The 25,476-nt window shown below is 40.7% G+C and overlaps 1 protein-coding gene across 1 annotated transcript in view; it reads right to left on the minus strand.

Moving 5' to 3' along the window:
- The window catches only part of N4BP1 (NEDD4 binding protein 1), a 59,601-nt gene that overhangs the window by 17,605 nt on the left and 16,520 nt on the right, over positions 1 to 25,476 (minus strand). Inside the window, exon 2 of the mRNA XM_007946928.2 lies at positions 1,650 to 3,337. Within this exon, the coding sequence (XP_007945119.1) occupies positions 1,650 to 3,337 (1,688 nt within the window). The remainder of the gene's footprint in view (positions 1 to 1,649; positions 3,338 to 25,476) is intronic.

The following is a 25,476-nucleotide window of genomic DNA, read 5'->3' on the forward strand; positions in this document are numbered from 1 at the left end:
CTAAGATTTGGCCCCTTCTCCCTCTCCTACATGTAGGCCCCTTTCCTTGAATTGTGCCTGCTTGGAATACTAGATCGTGAAGATTTCTTCCAAATCAATGGGATGCCACCTAGCAGTTGCTGAAATGTCACGATAAACACATCTGTGGGAACTAAAGCTCCGAAGGGTTATCTGCTCCAGATCCAAAGGTAGGTCCACAATGAGGTAAAGATTCAGAGCCCACTCTCTCATTCTCCTTAATGACTACAGTAATGCCCCCAGAGAAGCATGGGTGTAAAATAAGGCTCTTGAGAGAGATTCCAAGAGAGGCTTATTAGCAACTGTTTAACTCTTTTTAGTAAAAATGAATATACAAAATATTAGTAAGAGAAGTCCAAAATATTAGTAAGAGTAGAAGCCCAAAACTGACTAATTTCATTAGTGTAGAAACTGCTACCAATCTACCAGCAGAAGTATAACAGAAGTACATCACAGCCAGGGAGATCAGAAGGGCAGCATTTTCATAGGGAGAAAGCTCAGAGGGCAGGGATGTGCAGGAATGGACACAGGGAAACTGTGGTAAGCACAGGGAGGAAGTGGGAAGAGAGCTGTTACATTGTGAGGATTGCAGTCAGTGCCATGAAACAAAATGTGTATGAACTGTTGAATGGAAAACAAACTTATTCTGTAAGCTGTCATCCAAATCACAATAAAAAGAAAATTTTAAAAAAATGTACATCACACCTATTACCACTGTACATGCTGCATACTCTTGGCAAGCCACTAGGCTCATTCCAGCAGAAAAATCATTTCTTCACCTTAAACTTCCACAGCCATATCCAAAACGTAATGGTAGTCAAGGTATTAAGAACCTAATGATTTAAAATCTCTATACTGCTTATTGGGACCTCTGGTAGCATAGTGCCTAACCCACCAGCCACTCCTCAGAAACAAGATGGGGCAATCTACTTCCGTAGTGATACTGCCTTGGAAACCCAAGGAGGGGTTGCTATGAGTCAGGTCCGACTCGACGGCACACAACAACAACAACATACTGCTTATAAGGAGCCCTGGTGGATAAAATACTCAACTGCTATGAGTTGGGTCCGACTCGACGTCACAACAACAACAACAACAACAACATACTGTTTATCAGGAGCCCTGGTGGCACAGTGGATAAAACACTCAACTGCTAACCGAAAGGTCAGCAGTCTGAACCCATCAGTCTCTTCACAGGAGAAAGATGACGCAGTCTGCTTCTGTAAAGATTTACAGCCTTGGAAACCCTATAGGGCAGTTTTACTCTGTCCTACAGGTTCCTATGACTTGGATGGCACTGCCTTGATGGCAGTGGGTTTTTTTGGTTTATACACATTATCATTGGGCAATGTCACATGAAAAGGTGAATTTTCTATCATCTGTTGTCCTCAGAAATAGAAGGTCAGCAGGGTGGAACAAAGCTCATAACTCCAGGTGATATGACAACAGCTTCCCAACCAGCTGGGTCCATCCACCCCCACCCTCCGCCCCAGCCGCCACGAGGTAAAGGCTATAGAAAAACACGGCAGATGCACAGGGTAGATCCTCTATCATACTGAGACACGACATTCTGAGACATTGCCTATAACCTTATTTAAAACGATAATATAACGTGCAGAGAGAGGACTTACGTAATTGCAACATTACTGCCGTCTATAACAATGTGCTTCAAATCTGTCCTCCCAGGTTCGTTTTTTAATTCCAGCTTGTACGGTACTTTTAGAGTATCTCGGAACCTTTGAACCCCCGTAACTGAGGAATCCATATGATCAGATGGCCCTGTCAGCCTTGCATCAGTGACTGACGGTGGCAGCTGAGGCAGCCGCCTGGGTGGAGAGAGGGGTGGACAATTTGGCTTAGACTGGGGAGAGCTACCACATCCTGAACGGCTTTCACAGGGGGATTTCATATTACTCGGAGGCAAGGGTTCTGCTTGGTGCTGTAAACCGTTTTCTGGAAAAACTGGAATCCTGGGCTGACGACTTGATGCTCCTCTTGAAACAAAACTGACTTCTTTGGGGCTTGAAGGGAGAACAGAAGATGAAGGGCCATCGGTTTCAAGGTCTACATTACAAATATAGTTCTGGTTTGAAGCCCAGATTTCTTGTTTCTGTTCTGTTGGCACTGTTCTGAAAGTATTAATTTTGCAATTTGAGGTACATGGTTTTGATTCTACTTTGAATGGTAACTGAGGACATTTTTCTACCACATTCTGCTGTGTGTGAGTTTGTGTTTTCTTTGGAGTGGAATCCACTGTGACCTCATTTATGCTGCTACAAACACTTTTATTTTTGGTTTTGTTGAGCTCTGGATATGCAGTACCAGAGGAACATCCCCTGTCTTCTTGGAACCTTTTATTTTCTTTTTCAATTTCCTCTAAGAGCAATAATGGTTCAGTGGATGGCCCAAACTCCCTAATGACCTTTTCAACAATTTCTTGGGAATAGCCCATGGTTTTAAAAAAGTTTACAAGGATGTTGTATTCCATTTCCTCTGTAGTGTCTTTTGTATCTGGACTTAAATGTTCACAATCAAGAGAACTGGATAGGTCAATGATCACACTTCCAGCTGAAGTCTTACCATCACGTACAAGCTCCTCCTCCTGAACATTTTCCAGAGAAAACTGCTTCTTGGTATGTCTTTCTTCAGAATCAGAAGATCTCCTTTTGTGGCAAATTCTCTCTTTGGAAAGTGCCTCTTCATCTGGGGGCAGGCCATTTACCGGAACAAAAAGTACATCTGGTGAACTAGAAAAGACTGTGTCCATTTGTTTTGTAAGCTCAGAAACAGGGGTGCCAGCTTTATTTCTTGCATCTTCCTGCAAAACAATTTCATCTCTGGAAATATTCAGCCCTGTGGCAGCATTCTGTGTAACCTCTGTTTGTTTAGAATCTCTAACCTCAGCAACATCATCATCTCCTGCTTCAAATAGATTCTCCTCACCTTGTGTCAGAGTCAAAAGTTCTTTTTTCAAGGAAGTGGGCAAAATCAACAAATCCATGGTATAATTGTCTGCTCGGGCTTCAACAAATTGTTTAAACTCCCTTTTCACCTCTGAGTCTTTCTGAGTGCTGGGTAGGTTCTCATTATTCTCAAAGAGCTTTACAAACTGCTGAACGTGACTCCGAGCCATGACCACAGCCTCGGCACTCCCTCTAATGCCAAGAAGACCAATGTCCAGAACACAGAGGTCAGCACAGGTATCCTGAATCAAGCTCTTCAGGAAGAGGCCCTGTGCCCCAACAAAAATGCAGTGCATGGCTTTAGGGTAACATTCTCTTTCTTCTAGTTCAGGTTCACAGATCCCTTTAATATATTCCTATAAAGAGAAGGTAAGAAATTAGATCACTTTATTTATGTCTTCACAGTACAAATTACATTATACATGTAATTACAGATGTCAAGTTGATTTTACAAAAATCAAAAGTATGTTTGTAACTTTGGGAAAAATGCCAGGTTTTAAATAAAGGATTTAAAATAACTTGCTTAATTGCCTTCACAGGAACTGAAACACCTGTATCTAAATGTAACTCCAAGTATTTGTAAAATTCTCAATTGTGTATCTTGCAACGTGATCTTAGGGGTTTGCCCAGCTGCACAGTGGAGGATCACAAGACTAGACGTACTTACATCTATGAAAAACAAACATCCTTGCTGCGCTGTCATTTATTACTACCACGGCATAATTAAGAGATAAGCTCTTAGTCAAGTAAAACAATTTATGTGACTGTGAACCTTGGTTTTGCTTCACCACCATCACCACTGCTTTTCAGATTAAACAAATTGATTCCTTAAAGGCATTTAAGAACAAGACTGATTTAACAACAATAAATTGTCTACTTGGTTGGAACAATATACCATATATAATTTTATGTTTGTTTTCTAAGAAAAACCAAACTATTTTAACGTAGACCTAAAATCAGCCAAATAAAACCCTACAGGTCACAACAGATTGATCCAGTTGCACAGGGGGTCACCACTGGGGGCCCAACTCAATGGTGGTTAACAGAGTAAGTATAAAGAACCAGAGAATGCTGGACAGTTCAGCCTTTCTCAAATAAAGTTAAAGGTAAGTTTTGCAGTGAAATTTGGTATTGAAGGAGGCCTGAGTGAGTAAGAAAGAGTGTTGGGTTCTTAAGCAATTAGTTTGCTATTGAAGGCAGAGTGTACAGCAGTCAAGTATATGCATGCTCACCACTGCTCACCACTCCCATCGCCCACCCTCCCCAAGAAAAAGAACAGGGAAACTTGTTAAGTACCTGGGATCTGCAGTCAGTGTGTCCTGGCCTCAAATTCCAGCCCTACAACTTGTTCAGCTTTGTTCAAGCTATCTAACCTCTCTAAGGCCCCGTTTCGTCTCTGTGACAGAGATAATAGCACAGTCTTAGACTGTTGAGGGAATTCAAGGAGATAATCAATGTAAAGTCCTAGCAAGTGTGCCTTGCACATAGCAAGTGCTTTACTGCATAGTGACAAGTAACACTGTCACTTACATCATCATCAGGGTAAACCTTGTGGGCAGCCATTTGTGAGAAATGAGCTTAGCAACACCTGATCCATACTTAAAACTAAGATTAGAATGGTAAGACTCAAACTGGTGCCATTTTCATTCAACTCAAAATGAGGCTTTGTAAGATGGCACCTACCAGACACTTGCTTTGTTGGTGGCCACACATCTTCTGGTAGAATTTATACTCAAATACGTGTACACTTTCCTCATGGCCTTAGAATTTAGAACTATGAAATCCTAATGAAAAGATGAAACACCAGAAATATGAAGAAGTAAGTCACAGAGGAAAGCCCAGTCTGGCAGTGTGAAGTTCAGCCATGACTGCACTGCTCTCTTATATTCCATTACAGTCATCTATAGTGTTTACAGGCTGGGTGGGGACCAACGGAGATAACTTAGTGCTGGCAGAAAATTCTTGGTTTTTATTATGGCAGTTTGCCATTTCTGTAACATGGTAATTGAGTTAACACAAAGTACACCAACCAGTCATGCTTTCTTCCTGGCTGCGCAAGCAGAGAGTTAAATATTTATGCCAGTATCCCTGAAGATGTCAAAACAGGCGACATTTGGCTATTGCTTCTGTTTGAATTGATGCTGTACTGTATTTAGGTTGTTGCCTGAAGTTTTTATTTTTTAACATTTTATTCTGAAAGAAGAGGAAGTTGCAAAGATAGCACAAAAAAGGTCCTGTATACGCTTCACCCAGTTTTTCCCAACTGTTACATCTTACATTATAATAATACACTATCAAAACCAGGAAATTACCATTGACTGTGTATATTTTTAAACCATCTTATCACGTTCAGATTCCTGTAACCACCACCTCGATGTGATACTGAATTAATCCATCATCACAAAAGAGGTCCCTCATGCTACCTACCGCTTTTAGTTACAGCCACCCCACTTTCCCCTACCATCACTAACCCCTGGGATTCAAAAATACCACCAGGGTCACTCATGCTGCACAGATTTTAGAGGAGCTTCCAGATTAGGAAGACGGGCATGGAGAGTTCCACTTCTGAAAAACCGGCCACTGAAAAACTTATGAACAGCAGGGAAACTTGACCTGATATAGTGCCACAAAATGAGTTCCTTAGATTGGAAGGCATTCAAAATGTGACTGGGAAGAGCTGACTCTCAAAGTAGAGCAATTTTAATGGCATGGATGGAGTGAAGCTTTTGGGACCTTCATTTGTTGGCGTTGTCACAACTGTGAGAAGAAACAGAATCAAATATCCATTAATAACTGGATCATAAAATACAAATCTAGGAAAGCTGTAAGCTGACGAAAATGAAATGGAACACATAAATATAGACATCCTAGGCACTGGCAAACCGAAATGGATTGGTATTTTGAACCAGAGAGTCACATACTCTACTATGACAAGAACGACAAATTGAAAAAAAAAAAAAGCTTTGCTTTCATCATCAAAAAGAACATTTCAAGATCTCTTCCGAAGTACAGTGCTGTCAGTGATAGGATAACAGCCCCACAAGGAAGATCAATTACTACTACTATTATGAAAATTTACACACCAACCACTAAAGCAAAAGATGAAGAAATTAAAGATTTTTATCAACTTTTGCAGTGTGAAATTGACCAAACATACAATCAAGATGTAAGTACTGGGGACTGGGATATGAAAGTTGGAAACAAAGAACTAGCAACAGTAGTTGGAAAATATGGCCTTGGTGATAAAATGATGCTGGAGATTGCATGACAGAATTTTGCAAGACCAATGACTTACTTATTCACTGCAAATACCTGTTTCCAACAACATAAATAGTATACATACGAACCTCACCACATGAAAAACGCAGGAATCAAATCAACTACATCTGTGAAGAGATAGAGAAGCTTAATTTAATATCGTCAGTCAGAACATGGCCAGAGGCTGCCCGAGGAACAGACCATCAAGTACTCATATGCAAGTTCAAGCTGAAACTGAAGAAAATTAAAACAAGTGCACGAGAACCAAATACCACCTGAATTTAGAGATCATCTGAAGAATAGATTTGACACATTGAACACCAATGACCCAAGGGCCAGATGAGTTGTGGAACATCACACATGAAGAAAGCAAAAGGTCATTAAAAAGAAAGGAAAGACCAAAATAGATGTCAGAAGAGACTCTGACACTTGCTGTTGAACACAGAGAGCTAACACAAAAAGGGGAAATAAATGAAGTAAAAGAGCTGAACAGAAGATTTCAAAGGGCAGCTCAAGAAGATAAAATACAATGAATGTGCAATGAAATATGCAAAAACACAGACTTAGAAAATCAAAAGGGAAGAGCACCCTGAGCATTTCTGAAGCTAAAGAACTAAAGAAAAAACTCAAGCCTCAAATTGTAATAGAGGGCAAAAACACTGAATGATGCAAGAAGCATCAAAAGTAGATGGAAGGAATACAGTCACTGCACTAAAAAGAATTGGTCGATGTTCAACCATTTCAGAAGGTAACATATGATCAAGAATCAGTGGTATCAAAGGAAGAAGTCCAAGCTGTACTGAAGGAACTGGTGAAAAGCAAGGCTCCAGAAATTGACTGAATACATGTTGAGACGTTTCAACAAATGGATTAAACACTAGAGGTGCTCACAGGTTTATGCCAAGAAATTTGGAAGACAGCTACCTGGTCAACTGATTGGAAGAGATTCCCTATTTGTGCCCATTCCAAAGAAAAGTGATCCAAAAGACTGTGGGAATTACTGAATCACATGGAAGCAACAGTCAAGACATCAGATAACATACTGCACTGGGCAAATCTGCTGCAAAAGACCTCTCTAAAGTGCTGAAGAGCAAAGATGTCTCCTTGAAGATTAAGGTGTGCCTAACGCAAGCCATAGTATTTTCAATTGCCTCATATGCATGTCAGAGCTGGACAATGAACAAGGAAGATTGAAGAGTTGATGCTTTTGAGTTGTGGTGTTGGAGAATACTGAAGTACCATGGACTGCCAAAAGAATGAACAAATCTGTCCTGGAAAAAGTACAGCCAGAATGCTCCTTGGAAGCGAGAACAGTCAGACTTCATCTCACCTACTTTGGTCATGCCATCAGAAGGGACCATTCCCTGGACAGAGATATCATCCTTGGTAAAGTGGAGGGTCAGCAAAGAAGGGGAAGGCCCTCCGAAACGGACTGACACAGTAGCTGCAACGATGGGCTCATGTATAGCAAGGATTGTGAGGTTGGCACAGGACCAGGCAGTGTTTCATTCTATTGTACACAGGGTTGTTATGAGTTAGAGCCGACTTGACAGCACATACCAAAGGGGCAAGGAGGCCGTATCTTCTGACCTCCTCTAACCCCACAAGAAGACAGAATCACCATCAGTAGCCCAAGGCCTATTCCTGCGAGGCCAGACATGCTGCCTCCCTCCAGCCCTTTCACCAACCGTTTTTCCCATAGCACCCACCACTTCTCTGCTGGGTTCGATAATTCACTGTAGTGGCCACACAGAACTCACAGATTATGGGGTTTATTAGGGAAGAAACAGGCTACAACTCAAATTCAGAAATGCACTCAGTCTCTCGCAGCCCGCCGTCTCCCAGCTAAAGCCTCTCTCAGCAGTGTATGTCTCTCAAGGTCTCTCTCAGCCGTGCATGTCTCTCAAGGTCTTTCTCAGCAGTGTGGGTCTCTCAGGAGCACGTTTCTCTCAGCAGCATGTCCTTCCCAGCCAGCAGTCAGAGAGACTCCTTCTGCCTCTAGGAGGGCTCCTTTTTGAACCTGGCAAAGTGGCCAAACTAACCAATCCCAACATCAGAATTCTATATACCTGAGAGAGAGAGAACTTTCCCGAAGATTGCTTCATGCCACTCTCAACAGAAATACCCCAGGTGGATAACTTGAACGATTTGGAGCTACTCAGTGCTCATGGCAAATTCCACCCTGAGTTTACAAAGACTTTTATGTCTAGAAAAGCCAAACCAGGATTCCACACCGCAGCACCTAATAACATCATTAATATCACCATGCAAGTAAAATTTGCTGAAGATAATTAAAAAATGGTTGTAGCAGTGTATTGACAGAGAACTTCCAGAGGTTCAAGCTGGATCCAGAAGAGGGTATGGAATAAGAGAGATCACTGCTGACATCACATGGATCTTGGCTGAAAGCAGAGAACACCAGAAAGATGTTGCCTGTGGTTTACTGACTATGCAAAGGCATTTGACTCTATGCATCTAACAAATTATAGATAACACTATGATGAACAGGAATTCCAGAACACTTGATTGTGCTCATAGGGAACCTGTACACAGATGAAGAGACAGTTGTTTAAACAGAACAAGGGATTACTGGATTGTTTAAAATCAGGAAAGGTGTGTGCCAGTGTTGTATTCTTTCACCATACTTAATTCAACTTGTATACTAAGTGAATAATCTGAGAAGAATGTGGTTCAGTAATGGAGGAAGATTCATTAATAATCAATCTGTGATATTAAGAATGACACAACCTTGCTTGTTGAAAGGGAAGAAGACTTGAAGTACTTATTGATAAAGATCAAAGACTACACCCTTCAGTATGAATTATACCTCAACTAAAGAAAACAAAAATCCTCACAACTGGATCAATAAGCAACATCATGGCAAGCAGAGACAAGACTAAAGTTGTTAATGATTTCATTTTACTTGGATCCACAATGAACCCCCAGGGAAGCAGAAGTCAAGAAATCAAATGACATATTGTATTGGGCAAATCTGCAAAAGATCTCGTAAAGTGTTAAAAAACAAAGATGTCACTTTGAAGACTAAGGTGCACCTGACCCAAGCCGAGGTATTTTCAATAGCCTCACATGCATGTGAGAATTGGACAGTGAACAAGGAAGACTGCAGAACTGATGCATTTGAATTGTAGTGTTGGTGAATAACACTGAACTTACCATGGACTGCCAGAAGAAGGTACGAATCTATCTTGGAGGAAGTACAGCAAAAAAGGGAAAACCCTCAAGGAGATGGACTGACATACTGGCTGATGACAGGCTCAAGCATGGCAATGACTGAGGATGGCATAGGACCAGGCAATATTTCATTCTGTTGTACATAGAGTTGGAACCAACTATGGCACCTAACAACCACCACCTGAGTTCACTGCTTGGTGTGTAAGCTTGTATCCTTTAATCTGCTGACCTCAACTGTTTGTTCTAGGACTTTTTTTTTTTTAAGATACTTTGGGATTTTCTATGCAATCATGTCATCTACAGATATTTCTTCCCTTCTTATCTGCACTGCTTTTGTTTCCTTCCCTTGCGTTATTATATTAGCTAGAACTTCTAACATTATTTGAAGAGCAGTGGTGAAAGCTGACAAGCTTGTCTTGTTCTCGATCTAAGAGGGAATGTATTCAGTGTTTCACCATTAAGCATGATGCTAAACGTAAATTTTGTGGGTAGATGTTCTTTATCTATTGAGGAGGGCACCCTGTATATCTTGTTTTCTGAGTTTTTGTCATGAATGGGTATTAAATTTTGTCAAATGCATTTCTGCATCCATTGAAATAATCATGATTGTTCTTCTTCAGCCTATTAATATGATAGAGTGCTTTGTTTTTTGATTATTAAACCAGCCTTGTATTCCTGAAATAAAGCCCACTAGGTTATGATACGCACTTGTTTTTATATATAGCTGAATTGCATTTGCTAATATTGTTACAAATCTTTGCATCTATACTCGAGGAATTTTCCTCTGTAGTTTTCCTTTTTCAAGGTCTTTGGTTTTACCATCAGGTTAATAACGGTTACTAATGACTTGGGAGCCCTGGTAGCACAGTGCCTAAGGCACTTGACTGCTAACCAGAAGGCTGGCAGTTCAAACCCACCAGCCACTCCTCGGAAGGAAGATGGGGCAATCTACTTCCATAGCGACACTGCCTCGGAAACCCAAGGAGGGGTCGCCATGAGTCAGGTCCAACTCAATGGCATATAAGAACAACAATGACTTGGGAAGTGTTTTCTAGTATTTTCTGAAAGTGATTGTTTAGAAATGATGTAAATTCTTATTTAAACATTACGTGGGATTCTGCAGTGAAACAAACTGGGCCTAGAGATTTCCTTTTTTTAAGAGTTTTTAAATTACTAATGCAATTTCCTTAATAATTATTAACCCCCCAAAATTCACTGATATTGAGTCATTTCTGACTCAGAGCAACCCTCTAAGAGTAGAACTGCCCCATTAAGTTTCCAAGCTTGTAAATCTTGACAGAAGCAGACTGTCACATCTTTTTCCTGAGGGTCCGAGCACTGATCTTTGGTTGGCAGCTGAGTGCTCAGCAGCTGCACCACCAGGCTCCTTGAAAAAACTGAAGAGTGGAAGTTAAAGCACAAGGACCAGAGCTGTGCCGCAGACAGGCTGAGCGACAAGCTGAGGTTGGAGGAGGATACAGAGCTCTAAGGGCACTACCTTAGAAAAGATGAGGCTCTAAGAGTAGGTAATACAGAGGAGTATACACAAGTGAATAACAATTGGGAGAGAAAAATTCCAGGAAAAACTAAAAGCTGTGTCAGAAAGAGAACATAATGTAATATAACACTTGTTTCTGCCAAAACATTTATGTAAGTATAATTATATTATATAAACTCTGTCTACTGCTTTAACAACTAGTAAGTATATTGGGAAAAAGGTGGATAGACTTTTCTTCACCAATCTCAAAGGAAGTGAATGATGCCTAAAATTGATGAGCAATAGATGTAACTGATAACTATTTAGGTAACCAAGTTGTTGTTGTTGTTGTTGTTATGTGCTGACGAGTCAAACCCGACTCATAGCGACCCCTCCTTGGGTTTCCAAGGCAGTATCACTACGGAAGTAGGATTGCCTAACCTTCCTTCCGAGGAGTGGCTGGTGGGTTTGAACCACCAGCCCTCTGGTTAGCAGGCAAGTGTCTTAGCCACTATGCTACCAGAGCTCCCAGGTAACCAAGAGAACAGCTAAAAACAGTACAAAGTAGTTGCCTCTAGGAAGTATAAGAGCTCTGGTAGCACAGTACTCAAATCTTTCAACTGCTAACCACAAAGTTGGCAGTTTGAACCTCCCAGCAGCTCTGCAGGAGAAAGATAGGCAATCTGCTTCGGTAAAGATTTACAGCCTTGGAAACACTTCAGGGCAGTTCTATTCTGTCCTGTAGGGTTGCTATGAGTCAGAATTGAATCTGATGGCAGTGAGTTGTTTTTTTTTTTTCCCCCCTAGGAAGTTAGGGAGGGGCAGAATCAGGGGACTGCCATTCTTCACTGTAAACCACATGTATACATTATTTTGGTACATTCCCTCACCCCCTGGTTTTAATTTTTCATTTTTTAAAGTAGATGCTGTATTACTGATAGTTCTGGCCTTAATTTAAATTGTGCTGATTTTTGTCTGACATTTGAGATAAGGAATATTAGCAGTTATGATACAGTGAGAGTGACTGGCTTTGAAACAAACATTTTGTATTATTCCTATTACTTGGCTGGATTAGTTCATTGAAGAATATTCCGCAAGAAGAGTTGTTTATGGATTACACCTCAACATAAAGAAAACAAATTATCTTTAACTGTGCTTTAGGATGTTCTTAATGCCATGCAATCAAAAGCAAATGTAAATATAGGCTGGATGATGAGACAGACAGGTAACTACAGGTATAATGTGATTGCATTTTTTTGTGTGTGATCATAACAAAAGTCCCAATGTTTATAACGATCAGTGTAAGCCAATTTTATACATTTGAACCTATAGAAAATTCACACCATAAAATTCTCATTCTGATGTATGATTTATAAACCAGTCTATATACTTGCCATAGCATACTGTATTTTTATGCTAATAACCCAGGCATTACAGTTTCTTGCCAACCCCACCCTCTCCCATGGTATTGAGTGTTTTTATAAGAATATTAGGGGAAAGCCATGGTTGATGCCCCAAAATAAAGCCTGTATAATGTACAGGTTATTTGAGTAAAGTACAGTATACAATCCTGTGGGATAAAGAACTAAATTTGTCCTTTTGCATATGGTGTTTGAAAATAGACTGTACCATTAAGGTGCTCTTTGTCATTGTGAAACAGCTAGGTAAGTAAGGGTTACACAGACTCCACACATGGCAAACTAATTTCAGGAAGAGAGATGCAGTCATGCATATTCAACAGACTGTATGATCATAATTATGCATTAAGGCTCTATTCATCCACATTCACTGAGGTTTCAATAACTAGGGGACTCTGGTCCTCGGAGCTTCCCCTTTGGGGCTTCTAGGATTGTTGAGAACATCCAGGCACAGGAGAGAGTACACCAAGTCCCTGGGGACAAGGGAAGCCTTATGCCAGGACCCCTCTCAGACCTTACCTGGTATGTCTCTTTGCTTGTACTCTTCCTGGTTATAATAATGGGTAGCTCCATGAATTGTATGCCTTTATAGAGAATTAACACACCCAAAGGAGATGGCAGGACGATAGGAAAAGGCTGCACAGGCAGTCAAGGAAGGATAGAGTCCTTCCAGTTTGTGACCTAGTCCCAGAGGACAAGAGAGAGAGAGAGAGGGAGGCCAGCTGGTCTGAAGTGCAAGGACTTGGGCAGACTCCTGAGACCATAGTTGCTCCACGGTGCCTTGGCCTCAGGAGGTCAGGCATGTTTTGACCTGGCTGGGGATGAGGTCTGATGTAATTCTGGGTGGTTAGGATCTGAGACTTTTTTGCCACAGAAGCAGCTAGTGACAAGAAACAGATGTGGGAATGTAAAGCCTGGAGCCATTTCCAAGTAGGAACTAGATCATGCTGATCTTTGCCCAGCTTCCCCTTTTATAGTACAATTTGTAGCATCATCCTCACAAATCCATTTATGAAGAATGGTATTCTCGGGATGTATCAAAATACTGTTTAGATTATTATTTCTGGGGAAAAAGAAAATCAAGTAACAGTCACACACTATGAGAAGATTACAGAGTGCTTCAGCAGCATCTCTGGAGCTTCTGCTGTGTAAGTACTAGGAGTCTAGCAGAGAAATGCTCAAAAAAGGTAGAGTTGTCTGACATCATCCCCCAAATACCTAAAGCTATTGCAACATTTCCTGTATAGTTTGAGGAAGAGCTGTGCTTAGAGCTCATTACAATTTTATACACAGAAAATCTTTTTTTTTTTTTAAGATGCCCCAAAATAAGTAATTATACCTGAGATACGCAGACTCAATTTTTTCCACTAATAATTTAATAACTTACAGGGCAGCAATAATTGATTATTATGCTCAACTTTAGAAGTGAATAATTAAATAGAGAGTATTAGTACATTCCTGGAGATGTCTGGCTGTCAGTTACATGGATTCTGTAGGTCTAAGTACCTGACATTTGCATTTGGCTGTAGATGGTCATCTGCACATTTTAATGTCAGTCAAAAACCGTCTCCATCATCCTGTAATGTTCTTGTTCTGTTAGTCTGTTACTCAGACTTTTAAGAAAAATCAACAATAAATATAAAGGAGTTGGGATAATCCACATAAAATAATTCCCCTGTCATGTGGCAAAGGACATTTCTGTTGCTGTTGTGTGCCGTGGAGTCGAACCCGACTCATAGCGACCCCTCCTTGGGTTGCCGAGGCAGTATCACTACAGAAGTAGATTGCCCAACCTTCCTTCCGAGGAGCGGCTGGTGGGTTTGAACCGCCAGCCTTCTGGTTAGCAGTCAAGTGCCTTAGGCACTATGCTACCAGAGCTCCTAAGGACATTTCTATTACCCTACATTCTAGAAATTCAGCTCTTAACACTATCATAACATTTCATGAATCCAGAGAAGCTTCTGTCAACCTCTGCCATCCAGAACATAACCAGAATGAGAAATGACCAAAGTGGCTACTCAAGAGTCTACAGGCTTGATCTGGGGAAAAGGTTCTCGGCACCACTGTTCACTATCTATCTCTTGTTATGGGTACACACTTAAGGGCTTTGTCAGCCTGTCTCCCAGATCATGTATGGTTGGCAGCAGCTGACAGCACCGGGTGCTACCTGCAGGAGCTGTTGTTCTGTGCTGCTGAGTCAATTTCAACTCATGGCGACCTAACAGGACAGAGTGGAACTGCCCTATAGGATTTTCTAGGCTAAAATCTTTATGGGAGTTGACTGCCAGGCCTTTTCTCCCAGAAGCAGCTGTTGAATTTAAACTGCTGACTTTTTGGTTAACAGCACCACCAGGGCTCCTTAGTATGCAACAGCAAATGACATGTAATAGCACAGATGCAAAAACAAATTTAAACTGACACAAATGGTTAAAAACCATAGCAACTCAAGACCAGGTATAGATCTGACACCTGGGGTATAGTGCCAAAGGCATTTGACTGCTAAGCAGAAGAAGGCTGGTGATTCAAACCCACTAGCCACTTCTTGGAAGGAAGATTGGGCAATCTACTTCCATAGAGATACTACCTCTGAAACCCAAGGAAGGGTAGTGGACTGGTTCTATGGCAGTGAGTTTGGTTTTGCGTTTTTTTTTTTTTAGCTCAAGTTGAGCATAAGTCACTGAAGAAGGAAAAACTAAGCCAGCAACAAAGTTCAGCGATTTCTAAAGGTGATCTACTTCCATAAAGATTTACCTCCTTGGAAACCCAAAGGGGGCCGTTATGAACTAGAATCACCTCTAGGGCAGTGAGTTTGGTTTTCAGACCAGGACTTTTCAACTCTGGCTGGACATTTTGGGATTCTAAAGGAGATTTCTTGTATTTATTTAGGAGACTCCTGCATAAATGATTTGTATGATCTCTAAGAGAACAAAAAGTTGGGCAATTAGCATGACTTTTAGACAATGACACACGACCCTATGTATCGATGATATGAGTATGAATTAGAAACATCATGTTGTTACTCCAGGTCTGGGGGGGGGGGGGGACAAACGTTTAACATTGTTAATCCACAAATCTGTATGTAATGGGTTCACTTTAGGTCCGTACCTCAGCTGCTAACAGAAAGGCTACAGGTTTGAGTCCACCCAGAGGCACCTCAGAAGAAAAGCTCTAGTGATTTACTTCCAAAAAAATTAGCCATTGACAACGCTACAGAGCACAGTTCTCCTCTAACATACAATGGATCACTACCAGTTGGAATCAACTACTAAATGGCAATTACAGGCAGTCCCCGGACTACAAATGAGTTCCATTCCTCAGTCTGTCTTTAAATTTGTACAGAAGTCAGTTACGTACAGTTCTTATCTAATGTCAATTACATCAAAAAGTGTTTATCTTAGTATATACCATGTACCTTTCTACGCACCATAAACATTAAAGACACACTTTCAGATACACTAAACCATCTTTAACATAATACAGTAATAACAATAATAATGTTTTTATGTGTGTCAAAGTAGTGCCCACTTCTTATTATGAACCATTGTATGTACCTTGGATTTTTAATGTAATAGACTTGACAGAGTTGGTTCATAACTACAGAGTGTACAAAAGTTGGACGTTTGTAACCTGGGGACTGCCTGAAGTTTGGTTTTATCTGACCATCTATGTTAATAACATTGCTATAAGTGAGTAACACCCATGTTAACCATCTCTTCAACCTCATCTCTAAAATGTCAATCAAGTTCTTTCCTAAGCAAGTCCTTTAACTGCCTGGTCACTCTGAGTATGTAAAGAATTTCCCTGCCTGGTCCCTCTGAGTGTACTTCTAGAGACAGGCTGAGCCACTCACTGCCGACCTAGACTTGAGCCTCACTACACCTCATATCTAGGCTGGTGGTTCAAACCACCAGTCAGTCCTCGGAAGGAAAGTTGGGCAATCTACTTCCGTAGTGATACCACCTTGGAAAGCCAAGGAGGGGTCGCTAGGAGTCAGGGCCGACTCAGTGGCACATAATAACAACAGCATCTCATATCTAAGTCTTTGAAATTCTACAATTTCTAAAACTTTCAGCTCTTGTGCTCAATTTGTTCTTGTCTCTTACCCAAATCCACCACTCATCTATCAGTCTGTCACACTGTGGTGGCTTGCGTGCTGCTATGATACTGGCAGCTATCCCACCAACATTTCAAGCACCACCAGCGCCACCCCATGGTGGTCATGTTTGAGCAGAGCTTCCAGACTAAAACAGACTAGGAAGGAGGAGATGGCCCAGTTCACTTCTAGGGGGGGAAAAAAACACTGGCCACTGAAACCCTTATAAATAGCATGGAAACACTGTCTGATCCGACCAGGCAATGTTTGTTCTATTGTACACAGGGTCACTGAGTCGAAAGTGACTCACTGACATCTAACAACAATTTACCCAAATAGCCTCAAGTCCCCAATCTCATTCCTGTTGTCACTCTTCTAATTCTCAGTAAGACATATTCTATCAGAGCCTAGATGCCAACATATGTGAACTCCTCCTACTCCCCTCTTTTCACCTAAAAATTCTACCCTTCATGAATTTTTCTCTTTCCTTTTCCGAAGAAAAGTCTCATCACCTTATATCCCGCCTTTTCCTAGGCCCTGATTCATTGTTCCCCAGAGCTTGTAGTTTCTGGCTTTGGGAAGTCATCTCAGCAATTAAGGTGACTTTAATCTTTCTAAAACAACCAGGCCAAACTTATGTGTGTGCAGTATTCCTACCCACAGTGACCCTAAAGACAGTAGAACTTCCCCACAGGGTTTCCTTGGCTGCAGTTTTCATGGGAGTAGATCACAAGGTCTTTTCTCCCATGGAGCCACTGGTGGGTTCCAACCCAGCCTTTTGGTTAGCAGTTGTATGCTTAACCACTGTATCACCAGGGATCCTTAGGACCAAACTTAAATGTAAGTATGTAGTGGGCTATGCAGGCCCCACCCTGGCAAAAGGCAGCAGGAAGGGAGGGGGCATGATACAATCATTCATTGACTGGGTCAATCCTAAGTATACAGTAAGGATCTAGTCATGGACATTCATTAAGATTCCATTGACCAGGGACTCTGGACCTTGGAGCTCCCTTTTTGGGAATTCCTGGACTTGGTGAGAACATCCATGCAGGGGTGAGGGTGTGGCACATCCCTGGGGACGATGGAAGCCTTGTGTCTGGACCTCTCCACACCTTGTCTGATATGTCTCTTCGATAGTATCCTTTCTGGTTATAATACGTGGGTTAAGTATAGGTAATAGTTTCCATGAGGTCTGAGTCATTTTAGTGAATTACTGAACTCACCAGGGATATGAGAGCCAGCAGAGAAGCTAGCATTTGCCTATTTGGCAGGAGCCAGAAGGACAGAGTCCTAACTTGTGAAGACTCAACTCTCAGTGGTTAGGGTCAGAGAAGGTGCCACGTAGGTGGCTGGTGTCAGAATGAAATAGGGATATGACTTATCTTCACATTTTGGAAATTAGCCTTATGTTTGCTATTATTCATGTATTCCCTTTTCAACTACTCCTACTCTCTTATCCTACCAAAAATTTCCTTCAGCCCCACTGCCTACTCATAGGACCACTCCATCTCCTTTTCACCTTCATATTTTTTGAGAACATAATCTAAATCCCGTTTCACTTTCAATCTCTTAAAATCTGGGTTCTGCTCCCTTTCAAATAGAAGACACTTTCTTGAATGGTGACTACTGCCAAACCCAATGGCCTTTCTGTAGCACGTACTCCTTGACAAGTTCCTTCCTCTTTACACTTCTGAGATATCAATAGCTGTCTTTACTTCCCAGCTTTCTGATTACTCCTTGAAATCCTTTGCTGCTTTTCCTACTGCTCCTTAAATGTAGCTATTTCCCAGGATTCTGTCCTGGTCCTCTGCCTCAACTATACTCTTTATTGACTCTTCAAGTTCTAACCACAACTTTTACTTCTGATAACTCCAAATCTCCTCTCTGGCTTTGTTCACTGTTAGGCTGCAGAGGAGGCCCTGGGCATTTCCCCCTGACAAACGGCTTGAATCAGAACTCCAGGCACTCCTCTACTCCATCGTCCAAGTTCTCTTTCAACAACACACAGTTCCCTAATCTCAAAACTTTCTCATCACATGCAATCTTTCACCAAATCTGGTCTAATGTAAACAGTGGAATCAACCCTAAACCCTTCTTTCTGCTACCAGTCTTGTTAAACCCCACTCTCTTGGTTATAGTACAAAGCTCTTTCTGAGAGTACAACTCTATTTCACTTCCTTACTCAAAAACTTTCTAAAGTTCCTCACTGCATAATTAATGTTGAAGATCCTGAGAACCATATTTAAAGTCCCCTGTGATGTGGCCTTTGACAAGCTTGCTTATTTTTTGTAGCCTTCTTTTGTTCAACACTTAAGCAAAACATCTTTCAAGAATTCCAGGATAGGGGCTGGGTGGTGGTGGTGAATGTTTTCTACATACACAAGACAACATTTTTATTACTTTAAACACCATAGCATTTAAGAAAAGGAGCTCTGGTAGCGTAGTGCCTAAGGCACTTGACTGCTAACCAAAAGGCTGGTGGTTCAAACACACCTGCCACTCCTCGGAAGGAAGGTTGGGCAATTTACTTCCACAGTGATACCACCTCGGAAACCCAAGGAGGGGTCACTATGAGTCAGGTCTGACTTGACAGCACATAACAATAACAGCATTTATGAAATCCTACTAGACTATATGTAAGCTTATTGAGTGTGAGGACCAGACTTGGGTCATAAGCTTTTATCATCTAAGGCAGTGTTTCCCAAACAGGGATGATTTTGCTCTTCAAGGGGGCATTTGCCTGGAGACATTTTGATTGTCATGACTGAGCATCAAGAAGGTAGAGTCCAAGGATGCTATTAAACATCCTACAATCAATGTCAAAGGTTCCCCTATTCAGAAACTCTGACTGAAAAATATCTAACAAATACATGTCAGAAAAAGAGTTAGCTTAGGAACACAGCTGACATACAGCCTCGCGATGATGTGGGTAACACTGTTTAAGTGAGTGGCCAAAATGGTTTTAAAAAGGAGGAGGAGTTTAAATTATCAAACACTTTTAAATAAAGCAAAAGAAGGGCCTTTCAGTCATACTACACTACTGCCTCTGGCCCACCTAATGATTAATTAAATCTCCATGAAATACACCTTTCTTTGACACACCATTTATTATGGATTAGGGCCTAGACTCTGAAGCTAGATGTCAGAATGTAGGTTTTGTCCAGGAGAGATGTTGATTTTCTCAGCTGGGTAGAAAAAAATAATCCCAAAGGTTTATGATTTCATTGCTCTGAAGATAACTGATCTGTAGGAACTGAGCCGTTTTATTCCAACATTTTTTTTTTTTTAAGTGCCAGCACTCAGAGTCTCAAATGCTCTTTGAACCACTTTCACAATCCTGCTGTTTCCCTCATTCATAAGTTACCTGCTGGAAAGCCATGTTTGGAACTTTTTTTAAATGTACACATTGACAGATGTATCAGTGAGCTACCCAAGTGGAACCACTGAACTGAGCAGCCTAAGAAAGGCACCTTGGAAGCTGTTTAAAGCCAGGCATGTATCACTATGGCTCCCCAGCATGCATCTCAAAAGTCCTAATTATTTTTTCTTCTAATTTTGTGCTTTTCTCCACTGGCCCAGAACCAGTAGACATGGATCACACCAGGACAGTCTCAGCTGTACCTTTGCATACATGAATCTGGTCTGTGCATGGCCAATAACTTATCCCCACCAGGAATCCAATTTTTTTTGTCTGACCATATGGTGGGTGGTCTGTGGGGTAGATCATAGTATCTATTCTCTGGTGGATGAGACAAAGTCTGGTGGTCTCGTTCAGTCTTTTTTTGTTGGTTGGTGCAAGAACGTTTCTCAGGAGAACAGCCTTTCTAAAATCTGGACCAGATTCTTTGTTTCTGGACTACTCTGCCCGTGGCTAAGATTATGGAGCCAAAGCTGAAAGGTCTCTGGGCATCTTTTGTCTACAAATGAGAAAAACCTTTAATTCTCACTGTATGACCGTGAAACTGTATTTCTGCTTCCAAGAGTATTAATAAAGTTTCTTAAGAACCTCAGTCCTAATTGGTTTATAGAGAATAAGCATTTACATAAACCTATATCCCCAAAATTTCCAGAAAATAAAGAAACTAAAAGCTCAATACTTTTGATGTGTTAGCCTTTTAAGGACAAAAAAAAAAAAAGCCCAGAAACTGGCATTTCAGAAACATTTTATTATTATAAGAATCCAAATTCATGTAATAAAAGTAAATGTCTTTCCCCTGGTTTTATCAGTATAGCGTGATGCATTTATGTAGTTTTTAAATGCAATTTTTTTTCAGAGACAAATTAACTTGAATTTCCTAAACTTTATTAACTGACCGATGAGATAATCTAGTATTACTTAAACATAATGCTTATTATGAAAAATAGAGAATTGTGTATTCAATAAGATTGAATTATAACGCTGACAAACTTCTTGACATCAGAAATTATGTGCTGCTCAGGAGTTGGCATCCATCTAAAGCTTAAGCAAAACTGTCTGTAACTTTAAGACTTGGTTAGACTAGTATTAAATCAAGTTCATTAATTAAGTTCAGATATATGGCTAATTTCCAAGTAAGATCGGTACCAAGCACAGTTTTAACACATACATGCATGCATGCGTGTACTTATATTTTAAGAATATAAGCACAACGCAATTATTACATTCAACAAAACAACAATAATTCCTTAATATCACTTAATACCTAGTCTGTGGTTATTGTCTTTTTCCAGTTTTGTTCTAATTAGGATCTAAATTAGGACCATGCACTGAATTTGATTGATATTGATGTCTCTTAAGCTTCTCTCTTTTGTTTCCTACACAATTTTAGCTTAGAAATTTGCGAATACTGAAACTTTTGAAGAACTGTACAATGAACAGCATATAACCTTCTATAATCAACTTTTTTTGGGAAGGGAGATATACAATTAACATTTTGCTCTACTGCTTTTATCATGTCCATCTATCCCTCTAACCATTCATCAGTTCCTCTTATTTTTTTGATCCATTTCAAAGTAAGCTGTGTTCTCCACTCCACACACTTAAGCACTAAAACAAATCAAAGCATTAAAGCAAATCTGTTTTCCATTCAACAATTCATACACATTTTGTTTCATGATATTGATTGCAATCCCCACAATGTAACAGCACTCATCCAACTTCCCTGTGCTTATTAACCAGAGCTCAATATATTTTATATACAGTGAAATGTGTACATTTTTTCACTTTTAAAAATCATTTTGAGGTATAATTTACATACAAAAAATGGCATCTATTTAAGAGTTCAATGAGTGTTGATGAAAGTATACACCCATGTAACCACCAGTTAGTGGTAGTTACATGCGTATATACTTAAATATACTTACTAGCATATTTTTATTTTCTCCTCGTGCCTTTATTTTCTAATTTTTTAATTCAGAACAACTGTGACTTGAATAGTTTGATAAAACACATAGTTAAAGACAGAGAAAAATAACCACTTCTAAGTCTCTACCCTTGCAGTCAAAGTGTTGTCAAGGCTGTCCCCTTAGCAACAGCAGGGCTGCCTTGGGAGATAGCGCTCAGCTGATTAGGGGCTTCTGTAACCATTGTGGACTGTGTTGTGCCATTTGATCTTGATGTCCTCTAAAACTATGGTCTAGGCCCAGCAACTCATGCCCTCAAGGCGTTTGGTTATGACTAAAAAGTTTTCATAACTTTGCCCCCTGTACGCTCCACGATATTGGTGTATACATTGCAGCACATGTAAACACATAGGTAGGAAGATCCTGTGGAACCCATATATATTTGCAGGTGTAGTCCCATTCACCTTCTCACACCTGTTCAACTGGCTTGTTTATGTATCCACTCCTCGATTCACTCAGAATATTTCTGAGATTCATCCACACGTATCAGTAATTTATGTTTTTCTACTATTGAGTAGTATGTGTTGTTGTTGTTATGTGCCGTCGAGTCGGCCCCGACTCATAGCGACCCCTCCTTGGGTTTCCGAGGCAGTATCACTATGGAAGTAGGATTGCCCAACCTTCCTTCCGAGGAGTGGCTGGTGGGTTTGAACCGCCAGCCGTCTGGTTAGCAGGCAAGTGTCTTAGCCACTATGCTACCAGAGCTCCCACTGAGTAGTATACCACTCTGTTTCTTTCACACCTGAACTGTCTTTGTGGTTTCCCATCAACTCCTCAACAATTACAAAGATTTGTTCTTTCAGCATCTAGAATGTCAATACCAATTTCTTCAGGATGCTCTGTGTTTCTTAAATAACTTAACCCGATCTAGGGGCTGTTTACAACTCAAAAGGGAAGACTGGTGTTCTCTCAGTAATTCTGTAGAGGTAAAAACATAACAATATTTTCAGATTGTGGGCTTTACAAAATGGGTTGGAAGGCCAGGAAAATTTGTTAGTACCCTCTTTGTTTATAATAATATATTCTTACCCTCTGAGTACTCCTCGGAAGGAAGATGGGGCAATCTACTTCTGTAGCGATACTGCCTTGGAAACCCATGGAGGGGTCGCTATGAGTTGGGTCCGACTCAACGGCACATAACAACAACAACCACAACCCTCTGAGTAAACACTGATCAAATCTTGGGAAATAGTTATGCATTGTACATCAACAGATTTTTACTCTAATCTATCCTGAAACTGGTTACTGTATAAAAGGACCACAGTCATTCAGTCTTACTCTTAGTAGTTAGTTTCTGTTTTTCTCTCTTCTCATATAGCTCTGCTGTAAGACACAGACTAGAAAATGGGTCTACAACCAATGGTGGAAAGGACTGGCCTACACATTCTTTACTACTGACATTTCAAAAAACTGACTCATGGATACAAACTTTGGAGTTTGGTTGGGACGTGTGGGCACTGTTGCAGTCCTGATAATTTCATGAAAGCAATACTGACCTAAGATTCAATACAACAAGAATTTAAAAAGACCGAATGGAATAATGAAGAGAAATCTAATTGCAGTTATTCACAATACTGTTGATTTATAAAAATATTGTATTTTCTGATAGGTATATGAAGAAATGCCTATACTTCCTGATTTGTATCCTTCAGTTTAGTAGGCTATGCTTTTACAAGTTGCAATAAATCATTCCTTAAGATATCTTGTTCTCACCAACCCCTCAAAAAAAAGTAAAATACTTTTACTGCATCTTTTCATTCTTCATGGCAATGCAGTTATTTGTGTAAGTTCAATAAGAAACAGTCCTCTTTTTTACATGGTCAAGTTAGACAAAATGATTGTGCAACTCAAGCTGTAAGTGGAGTGTCATTAAGACTAAATCTCATTCAATCAAGTATGACAAGCCCACAACTAATGAACAAGGACTGTACTTCATGCATGGAACCAATGCTCGTATAACCTGTTTGGGAACTGGTCTGGTATCTATAATAAGGCTTAAAGGGTCTCTGATACAGTGAACTATTTGATATAGCCCTTTTAGCCATAGCCTTTGTGATTCTCACACAATGATTGGATGGGATCATTCTTATAAGGTGTATGGAATCTGTGATGGTTGGGGTTATATGTCAACTTGGCTAGGCCATGATTCTCAATATTGTGTGATTCTCTTCCAGTTTGTGATCTAATAATGTAATTATACTCCATTGGTATATGTTGTAAATCCTCATCTCTATGTGTTAATGAGGTAGGATTAGGTTATGTTATTTAGATTATGTTTGTTATGTTAATGAAGCAGGATTAGGGTGAGTCGCCACTCTTACTCAATTCATGACCTTACTCAAGTTACCACCTTTACTCAAGTTATCACCCTTGCTTGAGTTATACCTTTCATCTTACAAGAGATAAAAGGAGAGAAAAGTAAGCAGAGACCTGACTATCACCAAGAAAAAAAGAACTAGTGTCTTTTGGTCCTGGGATCCCTGTGCTTAGAACCTCCTAGACCCAGAAGACAGAGAGCAGTAACACCAGAAATGGCAAGATACAGTGGAAAGCAGAGGCAGAGAAATGGTGGTAGCAGAACCAGGAGATCTACAGGAAACAACACAAGGTGGGCTTCCTGGACCATGGAACACCTTCAGGCAAGAGGCTTGCTGACAGAATGGAGTGCCTCTGGACACTTGACTAAGCTACTATCTAACCCACAGAGTGAGAAAGTTAAGTGCTGTGGGGCAGGGAACTTGCTGGCAGAGCAGGATGCTCTAGGCGCTTATTGGTGGAGCTAAGAGTTTTGTAAAATTTGCCTGAGTAAGGCAGAAGCTGGACTGGCTCAAGAGGCCCGAAGGACCAAGGACCAGGAGAGGCCCGGACTTTGGCCATGAGTAAAGAGAAGCTGCTCTAACCAAAGACCAGTATCTTGAGTCTTTCGTGATCCTGAATTGTAACCTGTTATTTCCCTAATAAACCCCATAATCACGAGTATTATCTGTGAGTTCTGTGCAGCCACTGCAATGAATTATAGAATCCAACAGCAAAGGAGAGAGTGCCATGGAGGGACAGGTGGTGTCAGAATTGGTAAAAAGGTTGAAAAGGAGGCATGTCTGACCTCCACCTCATAGCAATCAACCTTGGGCTGATGCTGGTGAGGGTGATTTCTCCCTCCTCATGAAGTTAGAGGTCAGACACCTCCGCCACATCCTTTCTCACAGAGGCCCAGCCTAACAGGCCACAAAAAATGTCACTTCTTAGCTGGCTAGGAATTTTAGCAGATTTTGGAAACCTTGAAAAAAAAAAAAAGGAATTCACCTAAATGTATAGATAGTGCTGGTGACATGTATGGGGATGACTTTCTTGATTTCTGGGGAGTTGATTGCCTACCTTTAGAACAGAAAAGTCAAAAAGGGTGATTAAAAACAAACAAACAAAATCATCTGGCTATTAAAAATGCAATTTAAGATCATGATCAAAAGGAGGAAATTATTCTCATGGACTCTAGACTTTCTGAAGCCAAAGAGGTGGATGACCCCTGAAACTACTGTCCTGAGATACTCTTTAAACCTTCAACCAAAAATATCCCCTTAAGTCTTCTTAAAACAATAGTTTAGCTTAACTAGTAGGAGCTCTGGTAGCATAGTGGCTAAGACACTTGCCTGCTAACCAGACGGCTGGCGGTTCAAA

Source organism: Orycteropus afer, unplaced genomic scaffold (assembly GCF_000298275.1).
Source record: "Orycteropus afer afer isolate SDZICR_OR568_19922 unplaced genomic scaffold, OryAfe1.0 scaffold00009, whole genome shotgun sequence".
Lineage (NCBI taxonomy): Eukaryota > Metazoa > Chordata > Mammalia > Tubulidentata > Orycteropodidae > Orycteropus > Orycteropus afer.